The sequence below is a fragment of the Molothrus ater genome, chromosome 10 (assembly GCF_012460135.2).
Source record: "Molothrus ater isolate BHLD 08-10-18 breed brown headed cowbird chromosome 10, BPBGC_Mater_1.1, whole genome shotgun sequence".
In the NCBI taxonomy this organism is placed as follows: Eukaryota; Metazoa; Chordata; class Aves; order Passeriformes; family Icteridae; genus Molothrus; species Molothrus ater.
Window position 1 is genome coordinate 24,142,566 of NC_050487.2, and position 12,950 is coordinate 24,155,515.

The following is a 12,950-nucleotide window of genomic DNA, read 5'->3' on the forward strand; positions in this document are numbered from 1 at the left end:
CCGCGAGTATTTTACAGTGAATCATTTTTTGTCCAAGTCAGCTGAAGGAGAGGCACAGAAAATGGTTTGGGAAAATAAAGTTTGGCTATTCCTGCCCCAATCCGCAGTGCCACGGTCACCAGGACGCCCCTCCCTGTCAGCACCGCCCGAGCCCGGCTCAGAGGTTGAGTCAGGTTACAGATAATTAATCCCAGCCTAAAGCAGCCAAAGCCTGGAGCGAACCAGGAGAGGGGAAGGTGCAATTCCGGCTGCAAAAGGAATTCCTGCTTCAAAGCGGGGGGGATCAAATCCCTCAATGCTCTCCATCCCCAGGGAATCTCGAGCCAAGAGCTGCTGCCGATTCTCGGCTCCAGCCGGGGACAATTCTCCCTCGCTGTTTCTGCCCCTGCAGACCCCGCTCCCATCGGGGCGTGGTTGAGTTTTGCTTTTCCCTGGTGACTCCTGAGATCTCCAACCAGCCCTCTCAAGGAGCCGTCGGACCAGCACAGCTCAATAACCAGGCCCAGAGCAAACTGTTCTGGGTTTAAGGTTTTGTTCTAGATCTCAGGGCCAGGCCCAAACACCCTGTGACGCCTTCTCCTCCCCGGTTTTCCTCTCCTTTCTTTGCCAGAGGTGGTGCAGGGTGTGTGGGATGGTCCCTGGGATGCCCACAGCATTCCCTGGATGTGTGTGTGTGTTTCCTTGGCTCCCCTCCTGCTTTGGGGGATGAAAAAGTGGGATTTGATGTGCTGGAAGGGCTTTTCCAACCTAAATGCTTCTGGGACTGCTTTTTGTTAATGATTCTGGGATTCCTTTTTTGTTAATGATTCTGGGATTCCTTTTTTGTTAATGATTCTGGGATTCCTTTTTCTTTCACGATTCTAGGATTCCTTTTTTGTTAATGATTCTGGGATTCCTTTTTTGTTAATGATTCTGGGATTCTTTTTCCCCAGTGATTATGGGATTCCAAGAGCTGGTTTTGGGAAGGTACCACTGAGACCCCTGACCCATTTCTGATGTCCCCCTTGACCCTTTCCCCGCAGTTATCCCCCAAACCTGGGGTGCTGCATCCATGGGGCAGCCCCAAAGTCACAGAATCATGGAATTATTTAGGTTAAAAAAGATCTCCAAGATCATCCAACCTGGGCCTGACGCCCTCCTTGTCCGCAGCCCAAAGCTCTGGGTGCCACATCCAGGAATTCCTTGGACACCTCCAGGGATGGGCACTCCAAAGCTCCCTGGGCAGCCCCTGCCAAAGTTTAACCCTTCCCATGGGGAAATTCCTGCTGATACCCACCCTGAGCCTGCCCTGGCCCAGCCTGAGGCCGTTCCCTCTGCTCCTGTCCCTGGTTCCCTGGGATAAGATCCCAAATCCCCCCGGCTGTCCCCTCCTGTCGGGAGCTGTGCAGAGCCACAAGGTCCCCCCTGATCCCCCTTTTCTCCAGGCTGAGCCCCTTCCCCAGCTGCTCCTCCCAGGATTTGCTCTCTGAGGAAGCCAGAGGAGCAGCCCAGGAGCAGAAAGGCAGCAAAGGGTGGCAGAAGTGCAGCTGCACAGGCACAGATTCCTTTCAGGCACTGCAGAACTGCTCTCCAAAATAGCCGAGTGTGGAGCAGCCACCTGGGAGGGGGAATTGCTGCAGGGAGCTTTCCCTGCCCCCTCCCTTGGGATGCAGACTGCACACAGGGAAAGACCAGGAAAGCCATCCCTGTTATCACCCCAAACACTCTGCACCATCCAAAGGCTCTTTCCTGGCTTTTCCCTGCTTGGTTTTCCCAAACACATGCATGGCCAGAGATTCCTCATGTGCCTTATCAGGAACGTGGCCACCTGGCTCAGGGAAGTATTTTTATACTGATTTATATTTAAAAAAAGAAATACAACTTCAGAAAAACCCCAAACTCCTTTATGACACGCAAATCCAGGGAAAATAAAATCTGTGACTGCAGCAAATGGAGCAGCGAGGAAGGAGCTCTGCTCCCTGATGAGGAATTGTGCTTCACCCACAACAGATGCAGCTTTTGATATTTGTTTTCTGCATAAATCTACATTTTAGGCTGAAAGCAACTGCTCAGGCTTTGTCTTGCTCTGTTCCATCCCTCACTGCTCTTTTCAGCTCAGTGCCTCACACAAACAGCTCCAGGTTGGGCTTTTCCAGCCCCAAATCCCAAGCAGGGAGACTCTGGCCACGGAGTAACTTTGCTGCAGGCCTGGTGGAGTTCAGATGTTCCTTTTTCCATGGTTATCAATCCCTGCCAGCAGGGATGGTCCATCCCAGCCCCAGCGATGGGCAGAGCCCTCAGGGCCTGCAGCACCCAGGGCAACGGGGAAGGAGCAGCTGGAGTGGGTGCTGTGCCTGCAGGGTGGGAGCTGGGGATGGGAGTGGCTGTGGGACATGGGAATGGCTGTGGGACATGGGAATTGTATCAGGACCTGGGAATTGTATCAGGACATGGGAATGGCTGTGGGACATGGGGCTTGTGCTGCAACTTCAGAGAATCCAGGAATGGTTTGGGTTGGAGGGACCTTAAATCCCATCCAGTGCCACCCCTGACCCCACATTATATGGAAGGAAAAACCCGAAGCCAACTCCCCAAACCAACACGGACTACATAATAAATCTATTATATGAGATGTAAAGTCACTTCCAGCCCCAACCATTCCATGATTCTTCCCATGCCTCTGATTTACAGCTCATATTGCAGCCAGGGCTTTGGGAATGGCCTCGTGCTGCCTGATTTCCCCCTGGATTGGAAAGCTGGGAGAACAGAAAGTGGAAAATCCTCTTAGCAGGGCTGGGGCGGCTGTGCCAGGCTCCAATTAACACCAGAGGGTTCATTATGAATGATGGGAATGAGGGAAAATGGGGGATGCTAGAGCTGGAGAAAGGACATGGCCCCAGATAACTGCCAGGGAGGGGAGAAGGAATGCCTGGAAAGCAGCACTGGATCAGGGGTGGAGGATGGAGCCCTCTGGCCACCCTGGCATTGAAAACAAATTCCCAGACACCTCCCAGGCCTGGCACACTCCTGAAATCCCAAAGCTGCTTTTCCCTGGAGCCAGAAGATCTGGGAATATCCAAGGTGTTGCTTTTCCCCTGGGAGGGTGCTGGAGTTTAACTTTGCTCTGCCCCCAAACCAAATCCTTCCCCATGTCCAACCCTCCACAAAACCCGGCCCAAGCGGGGATTTTAAATCCAGCCAAGAGGAGCCTGAAACCCAGGGGATTTCAGGAAATGATCCAAACACACCTTGTCCAAAGCTTTGAGGAACAGACCCCAAACATACCCAGAGGACTGGGGGGGTTCCTGGGGTGGACACCCCTTCCCCAGGCTCTGTGTCCCCATTCCAAACCCTGTGGATGGATCATGGCCAGAGGGGCAGCACATCCATGGAGCAGCTCCTTCCCTTCCCTCCCTCCCTCCCAGGGGTGGGAATCCACGGCTGGAGCAGCCCCTGGCACCAGGGATCATCCCAAGGGATCCAGGGAGGGATCCCAAGGGATCCAGGGGTGCTGCAGAGGGGCTGCACATCCCGGCAGATCCCAGAATTCCTGGACACAACTCCTGCCTCTCTCTCCCTGCCCCCAGCACATCCATCCCTGGGCTGAAGATGCTGAGTCACAATCCCAGCCCAACACCCCAAATTCCCAGGAAATCCACAGCTCTGCTGGCAGAGTCTCACAGTTGAAAACCCCTCCTGGAATTATTCCCTATAAAATCCCCAGCCCCATCAACTCCCTTTAGGTCACTCCAAGGAATTTGTCCCCTGTCCTTGATGCCCTTTTTGAGAAACAAAACCGTAAAATTCATCAAATAAATCAAATTAAGGTTAAAAATAATGACCTAAGGTCCATTAGGATCCCTCCCAAGGATCTAAGATTTGCTGGTGAAGTTGTTGCTCCTGCAGAAGAATAAAATCCATGGATATTTTTGGCTGCTGAGCTTGGAATGGAGCCTGGGGTGCATTTTGGGGATGTGAAGAATGAGCCAAGACATTTTGTACTATTATTGTTGTTGTTATTGTTATTATTACTATTACTACTAAATGCTGGGCGTCCCTTAATAACAATAAATGTCTTAAATAAATAAATAAAGCCCAAGTAAATAAATAAATGCCCAATTAAATATCCAAACAAATAAACATTTTAATAAATAAACAAATGTCTTTAAAAACAAATGACTGTCCAAATAAATAGATGTTTTAATAATCAATGCATTTGTGAGCTGCTGAGGTGGGTCCAGGCTGAGCTGGGCTCTGGAATCAGAAACCCTGGAGTTCTTCCCTATCCTTCAGCTCCTTCCCTGGTGCCTATAAAATCCTCCTCCTTCCAGTGAGGCCCAGGAGGGTTTTTTGGGAATTATTTAAAGGATCTTACCCCGGGCTGTGCCTCACAGAGGGGACTGAGGTGCAAAGGAGCAGCAGGGCAGAGCTCAGACCGCAGGCAGCCGATTTCAGGGTACTCACATTCATCTTCCACTCCCGGCTCCTTTCAGGGCATTTTGGGGAAATCCCGGGGATTGGGATGTCGGGATCCCGAGCCCCGCTACGGCTGCGCTCCCCTCTTCCCCTTCCCGCTGCCCATTCCTCTGGGATTCGCCCGTGGAGTTGAAAAATCCACTTTGAATTCCCCTGGCATCCGCGGTTCCAGCTGAGCTCTGCGTCCCGCCGCTTCCAAAAGGAGCTCCCAAAATCCAGACGGCTCCTGGAGCTGCCTTCACCCCCGGGATGGAGGGAGATCTCTTCCCGAGGAAAGCGGGATGCTGCTCTCTCCAAAAATCCTCCCCTTCACAAGGCTCGACCTTGCCAGGGAAATCCTGTCTGCCTTGAATTATTCATCCTCTTCCCGTGCTGCTCCAGCAGACAATTCCAAGCATTAATATGCCATGACTTTTTAGCCTTTTGGGGTTATTTCCCCGCTCCACTTCCAAAGTCACGCCATCCTGGAGGTGTTCAGCGGCATTCCTGGCATTTCCCGGATCAGATCAGCGTCTCCAGCCCCTGACTCGCCCTTCCCGGTGGGAATGAGCCCAGGGGCAGCTCCGGGAACAGGGATAGCAGGGCTGGATCCAGCCGGAGCTCCTGCTCCTGGCAGCACTTCCCAGCCCGCCTGGCCATGGAATGCAGGGGAGGCATCCAGCAATGCAAGGAAAAACCCGGAGCAAGGAAAACTGCTGCTGGGAATTCCAGGAAAAACCGTGGGATTGTCCCTTCTAAGGAATGCTGGTGTTGAGGGTGGTGGCCAGGCCGGGCTCTGCTCCCCGTGGTGCCTGCTGGCTGCATCCCTGTGGCTCCCACCGGGATTTGTCCCTGGAATTTTGCACCTTGTGGCAATCCCAGACCTGCTCCAAGGTCTGGAAAGGGATTAAAGTGTCCAGAGGATCCTTTTTCCTTCCTCATGGAATCCAGAGTCCAGTCGGAATGGAAATTAAGCTGCTCCAACGTGACCAAACCCCAAAAATCTGCTCGTTCCCATGGAAAACCCCTTTCCATTGGAAGTGGGACGAGCAATTAGCTCATCACTAACGCTTCCCCCTGGAAGGGCTGAAAAAGTTGGAATTCCTGCCCTGTTAGGTGAATAAATGACATTCCAGCAGCAGGCAACTCCAGCCAATGAATTCCAGCCTCAATTCCTTGCGTTTGTTATCCCCTGGATTATTTTCCATATTTAAGGTGGGCTTGTTGCTACCTTGGGCTGTGTCTGAGAGGAGAAGGGTGAAGGATATCCCGAGCCATCCCAGCATGGAGTTCCCAGGCTCCTGCAGCTCCAGTTTATCCAAAATAGAAACAGACAGATTCCAACAAAATCCCTTTTTTTCATGGATTTTGGAAAGAAGGGAATATTGGGAATATTGGAAATATTTTCCCTATGGATGAGAACATGAAGCTGCACCTTGGGATGGGCAGTCCTTGGCTAGAGCAAGAGCCAAGCTCTGGGACTGGGAACTCAGAATTTAGTGGGATTCGAAAATACCTGATTCCACCTTGGGAAAAATAAATAAATCCCTAAATCCAGCATTGCTGGGAGCTGCTTCCTAATCCACCAGGAGGGTGCTGTGTTCCACTGCAGGAACTGTGAGGAGCTCTTTTAAAAACAGCACTGAAATTAACCCAAATGAGGCAAACATCGCGTCTGAGAACCGTTTATTGGTAGCAAAATAAAACCAAAATAAAAAGGACTTACCCTACTAAAGGGGGGTAGGAAAGACATAGCAAGGGGGAAGAAGATGGGAGGGAGAGAGAGGAGACAGAGGGAAAACAGGGCGTTGAAAAACCAAAATAAAAAGGACTTACCCTACTAAAGAGGGGTAGAAGAGGCAGAGCAAGGGGGAGGAAGATGGGAGGGAGAGAGACAGAGGAGACAGAGGGAAAACAGGGCATTAAAAAAAAAACAAAATAAAAAGGACTTACCCTACTAAAGAGGGGTAGAAGAGGCAGAGCAAGGGGGAGGAAGATGGGAGGGAGAGAGACAGAGGAGACAGAGGGAAAAGGGCCATACCAGCGGCGGTCAGGGAGTGCCGGCCGTGCCCCCGGGCTGGGGCTGTGCTCGCTGCCGGCCCGGGATGCTCCTGAGGCGGCGGACACAGGTGAGGGGACACTCGGGGGACACAGGAGGGACAGCAGCCAGCACAGGGTGTGGGCAGTGCCCTGCATCGGGGGCGGGCAGGGCTGGACGCTGGGGGCTCGGGCAGGGAGCAGGGACAAAGCAGGAGGGACACGGGGAGAGAGGACAGCCACGAGAGAGAGCCGGGACAGCCTGAGGGAGAGCCGGGACAGCCTGAGGGAGAGCCGGGACAGCCGTGAGGGAGAGCCGGGACAGCCATGAGGGAGAGCCGGGACAGCCTGAGGGAGAGCCGGGACAGCCGTGAGGGAGAGACGGGACAGCCTGAGGGAGAGACGGGACAGCCGTGAAGGACGGAGAGCTCAAAGGCAGGCCGGGAGAAAAGGACAAAACACGGGCCAGGGCCAGGGCAAAAGGGACAAAACACGGGCCAGGGCAAAAGGGAAAAAACACGGGCTGGGCCCGGGGCAAAAGGGATAAAACGGGCCGGGGCCGGGGCCGGGGCACAAAGCACGGGCTGGGCCCGGGGTAAAAGGGACAAAGCACGGGCTGGGCCCAGGGTAAAAGGGACAAAGCACGGGCTGTGGCCAAGGCAAAAGGGACAAAACACGGGCTAGGGCAAAATGGATAAAACACGGGCTGGGCCCGGGGCAAAAGGGACAAAACAGGCTGGGGCCAGGGCAAAAAGCATAAGACTCAACCCCCCCAAAAAGCTCCAAAAGCCTCAGAATGGAAAAGCAAAAGGCACAAGACTCCAAAAGCCCACCCTGAAAAAGCCAGCTGGAAAAGCCCCCACGGTTTGTGACACAGTTACTTTTCTGCCCTGCCTCCTCCCAAAGCCAGTTTTGGTAGAGACTCTTTCCCATGTGGTGACAGTGACCCTGCAGGGGCAGTGTCCCTGGTGTCCCCTGTGGCTGTCCCTGCAGGGGCAGTGTCCCTGGTGTCCCCTGTGGCTGTCCCTGCAGGGACAGTGTCCCCGGTGTCCCCCATGCTGTCCCTGCAGGGACAGTGTCCCCGGTGTCCCCTGTGGCTGTCCCTGCAGGGACAGTGTCCCCGGTGTCCCCTGTGGCTGTCCCTGCAGGGGCAGTGTCCCCGGTGTCCCCCATGCTGTCCCTGCAGGGGCAGTGTCCCTGGTGTCCCCTGTGGCTGTCCCTGCAGGGACAGTGTCCCTGGTGTCCCATGCTGCTGTCCCAGCAGGGACAGTGTCCCTGGTATCCCCCATGCTGTCCCTGCAGGGACAGTGTCCCTGGTGTCCCCCATGCTGTCCCTGCAGGGGCAGTGTCCCTGGTGTCCCCTGTGGCTGTCCCTGCAGGGACATGAGCGGGCTGCCAGGCACAGTCTCCCCACAGTCAAGGCCTTCCTCCATCTCCTCCTCACCTGTGCAGCCCCTTCCCCACAGGCCTCTGACAGCCAGGGCTGGAAAAATCCAAAATGAAAGGAAATGGCTCCTCACAAGGGGATTAAAGGGACCTTGTGTTCTGTCCATACAAATCTGGTTCTCTTCTCTCAGATCTTCCCCCCTTTAGCCAGGGCCAGTTTGTCCCCAGTTCCCTCAGAATTCATTATTTAATGAACTATTTGTGATGTGCTACAGCTCCAGGCATGGACAGTTCCTTGGGTCCCTTAATCCCCCCTTTCCAATACGGGATTAGGGTTTTCCCTAATGGGTTTCTGCTCGTTCCTTATGAGATTGGAGCACAAACAAACACATCCCTGGTTCCTCCTTCCTCTTGCCATTCCCAGGCTGTGAACACATCCCTTGGAAAAGGACAGGGAAAGGGGAACGGCTTCACAAGGACAGAGGGATGGATGGGACATTGAAGGAATTTCTCCTGGGAAGCTGGAATGGATTTTCCCGAGGATGCCCCATGGCTGGGAGTGTCCAAGGCCGGGTTGGAGCACCCTGGGATAGTGGGAGGGTTTTACATTTCATTGTCACAGAAATTTATAGATCATCCAAGAACAAAATGGGAATGTTTCTAGCAGCAAGAAAATTGCAGGAAGCTCAAAAATGGGGATTCATTTCCAAGCACCAATCCTTGAAATCTGTCCGTGAACTTCTCCTCTATGGATGGTGGGAAAAGGCAGGAAAAATTCCCCCTTTTTCTGAGTCAAACCACAAATAAAGCAATCCCAGACCAATATTCCAGCCCTTCAAACTCTTAGTTCCATTCTGCCTTTTAAATTCCAACTTGTCATAATTCACTTTTCCATAATAAAGTTTGGAAACCTCACCCCCATCAGAAGTTATTCCCTTAAATAACCTGACCTGGCTTTTAAAATTCCCTTTCTTAGCAGACTAACAGGAGCTGTGAAGGTTCCAGCAGCAGCTGCTGGGATGTTCTGCATCCTGACAGGAAATCCAGGCTGACACTTGGAGCAGGAGAATCCCAGGAGAGGTGTCCTCAGTGCCCTCCTGGAGCCTTTCTTTAGGTAAATTTGAATTTTTTCATGGATCAGCACAGCTGGAAAACGGACACAAAAAGTACTCTCTGCAAGTTTCCCCCAGGAAAAACAAAATTCAAATAAAACTATATTTATTTTCCATCTTTTTTCCCATTGCAGGTCCTCAGGGATGTGTTAATCCTCAGGGGATTCCTCCAGGAAGAGCCACAAGGCAAAAAATTCATTCAAGGTTTAAAGAAAAAAAAAAAGGTGAGGAATGTTCAAGAGAGAATTTTTCATTTTCAAGGATTAAACTATGCCCAGCTTAAACAAAACTAAGGAAAATAAATCCCAGAAAAAAGGGAATAAATCCCAGAATTTGGCATTCTAGGTCCATCTGCTGTTGGAAATATGGAGAGATCATCAAGATATTTTGGTTGTAAAATTCCTCCAGCAGGGGCAGATTGGAGGAAAGCCTCCTGAGCAAGGGTGGAGTGAAAAACACCCAGAGAGAATGGAGGAAAGTGCAAAAACCAGAGTGGAAATCATTAAAAAAGGAAAAACCCCCCAGAAATCAGTGGTGGTGGTGGCACATAAAATTGGAGGAGAAAGTTCTCCAAAAAATGAGATTAAAGGGAAGAAACAGAGCAGACAGGAAAAAAAGGGATGGGAAAGGTCCACATAGGAGCACAGTGACAGGAAAAATACAGCAAAAAGGGGAAAAAAATGCACCAAAATGTTGGGAAAATACTGAAAAAGGTGCAAAAATACAGCAAAAAGGGGAAAATAGCAAGAAGTTAAAAAATTACAACTTTAGGTTAAAATCTGAATTCATTTCCCACCTGGGCAGTGGTGGAGCCTGAGCAGGGCAGGATGAGCCTGGTTCCCTTTCCCTGAATCCCTGCTTGGAAAAAAGAGATTCCAGAACAAGTGAGGCCATTAATTATTAATTAGCAGGGGAGAATTCAAATTGGAACAAAACCTTGGATGATTTCAAATAAACCTAAAGCAGAGCTGAGCTGCACAGGGGGAGGGAGGGCTCTGGAAAAGCTGCTCCAGAGGGATAAATAATTCACAGGGCTTTTCATTTATTCAGCTTTCTTTACTTTCTTAATGTTCCAGGGAGGGAGAAGGACGGGGATGAGAAAGGACAGGAGGGAATGCGGAGAGCCCAGCAATCCCTGTCCTGCAATTCCAGCCTTTCAGGACACGTTTCAACCCCCATTTTACATTAAAAATGGGATTTTAGAGGCACTGATCTCCATGAGGTGGCTGAAATGAGCCCTCGGTGATGAATTCACTGCTGGAGGCACAGGGATGTTCCTCACCTGGTGTCTCTGGAACGAGCCCTGGGCATTCCCACCCTCCTGCTCAGGTTCCTGAGTCTGGGATATCCTGGAGTGAGGGTTGGGAACAGCTCCAGGCTCTCCTGTCTTGGGGAGGATGTGGGAGCACAGGGAATGGAGAGCCCAGCAATCCCTCTGCTGTAATTCCACCCTTTCAGGACACTTTTCAGTCCCTATTTGACACCAAAAGTGGGATTTTATCTCCATTTATATCCACGAGGTGGTTGAAATCAGCCCTCAATAATTAATTTATTCCTGGAGCCACGGGGCTGCGCTTTCCTGGTGCCTCTGGAATGAACGTGGGACATTCCCACCCTCCTGCTCCTCATTTATTCCGCGTCCCGTATTTATTTCTCAGGCTCCCCGATCAGGAGGAAACAAGTGATTAGCGCTGATGGGAGGCTAATCAAGAGATTATCAACGAGGACAATAAAATCAGCGCTGGGAGACAAAAGAAATCCCTCCTGGAAGTGCAAATTCCGGCTGGGACAACAATGGGATTTTGGGATTTGGGGCTCCGGCAAAGGGATAAATTTGGGCTGGGGAGGGCTCAGGTGAGCTCAGAAAAGCGGAGTCAGCTTTAATTCCAGGAGTTCATTTGCATTTTTGTGGTGACATCACTCGGCAGCGGTGACACAGCAAAATTAGGGATTTATTCATGGATTTGGGAGATCTCTTCACTTCTGGAGCGCGGTTTCATGGATGAGCAGGATGGGAATGACGGGGCTGAACCCCGGAGCCAAGGGAAGGTTTGGGATCCACCCCGGCTGGGATTTCCCAAGGGCAGGAGGAAAACCAGCCCTGGGAATTGCTCAGGGAGCATCGGTGCCGTGGAGCCTTTCCCAAAGCAGGAATGGGTGTGGACAACAAATCCCCCCTCAGGAAGCATCTCCAAAGCTCATTCCCTGCAGGATTTCCTGAAGCTGCACCTCCAATTCCCTTTGCTCTGTGCCACAGGGACACCTCTGGTCCCAAATTCTGCTCCCTAAGGACAAATCCAGCTGGGAAGAAGCAATTCCTCCCTTTGAAAATGAGGATTTTTAGCATCAATAATTCCTTGGTGTAACTGTCTGCATTTCAGGGCAGGGAATTGAAGGGCTGCGTGAAATTGGTGGAGACCAGAACCAAAGAGACACCCCCAGATTTGATCTGAGGCCAACCCTCAGCATTAAAACTGCAAATTGATCCCAAAAGTTCTTAACTGGGGTGACACTTTTTAAATTCCTAAATTATTTAAATTGGTTTTTAATTTAAAATTTTTACATTTTAGTTTTTAAAAGATTTATTTAAATTTGTAAAAAAAAATAATTTTTTAAAATTTTCTTTTTAATTTTTAACTTTTTTTTTTAAAAACTCTGTTTTATTTTCCACCACAAAAACATTGTTAAGCCCTGGTCACAGGAACAAATCTATCCATGGACACCTCAAGGGTTGGGATCAACAAAACATCTGGACACAGCTGGCTTGGGATCAATAAAAATCAAGGATTTCAAGGCTCCTCTCATCCCATTGCTCCCAGCCCAGGAACAGCAGCATCAGGGTAAATTCCCCTCCCAGGAAACAGAGTAAAAAATCCAATGGCAGCACAAACTCTGGCCAGGATCTCCTGGATCCCAAACTATGAGGTGGCAGCAGCAGAGAATTTAATGAAGAATAAAGAACTTTTTAGAGCAGTCTTGCTGAGCAGCTTTTAGAGCAGCTTTTTATCACTGGAGAGGGGAAAACTGCCAATTTTCTTTGCTGGTTTCCATTTCTGCAACTCCTGTCAGCCAAAATAGTGAGAGGCACAGAAACTTTTCAAATGAGATCTGGCAGATTGGTGGGAAAATAAATTTATTTGAGTTCCACAGTTTTTCCTTGATTCTGTTCCTGGGAAAGGGATTTGCAGCTGGATTTGAAGCTTCCCAGTGTCAATCTTTTCTAGGACCTGTTAATAAAAGTCAGATCTCCTGGGGGCAGAGGGTGGGCTTGTTGTCTAATGTCTCAAATGAAGAAAATTGTAATAATCCCTCATTAATTCCATCAGCTCCCTGGCAGACAGCTCCTGGATAATTGAAGGGGGAAGGATTGAAAGGAGGATCCTGATTTAACACCCAACTTCCATCCCAGTGAAACCACAACCCTGGGAAGAAAATTCATCTGAAAATTAAAGGTAAATGCCAATGGTAATGTCTTAACCCTTCATATAAATATTTTCACTCTTCCTCCCCCTCCCCCTTTTTTTTTTGTAGGTTTATTTAAAAATAGGTTAAAATAGATTTATCAACCAATTTTTCTTTGTATTTTTTAAAAAATGTTGATCCAGGTATTCATATTTTTAAGGCTATTTTAAATATTCAATTTTCTATTTAAACTCTCTCATTCCTTTAGAAGTGAAGCACAGCTGAGTATTACAGGCATTCATTAAGATTTCTATTTTAGCTTTTATTATTCATTATGGACAAAAGCCCCACTGCAGGGAATTGTTCTGTCCCCACCTCTGCTTTTTAACTTTAGTCTCTTTGGGGTCCTGTTGGTTTGGAAGGAGCAGGGAATGGAGAAATTGAGAAGGAACGCAGGAATTTGGATCCATGCAGGGCCTGATCAGGTTGTTATAAACCCATTTATTGAATAAATCTGTGATAAGAGATAAGAACATCACAGCAAATAAACATCTGCCCACAAAGGTTAAACTTCAGGCT

The 12,950-nt window shown here is 49.9% G+C and overlaps 1 protein-coding gene across 1 annotated transcript in view; it reads right to left on the reverse strand.

Moving 5' to 3' along the window:
- Positions 1-6,484: 6,484 nt before the first annotated feature.
- The window catches only part of IQCJ (IQ motif containing J), a 35,714-nt gene continuing 29,248 nt past the window's right edge, over positions 6,485-12,950 (reverse strand). The window contains exon 5 of the mRNA XM_036388879.1: positions 6,485-6,574. Coding sequence (XP_036244772.1) covers positions 6,485-6,574 — 90 coding nt within the window. The remainder of the gene's footprint in view (positions 6,575-12,950) is intronic.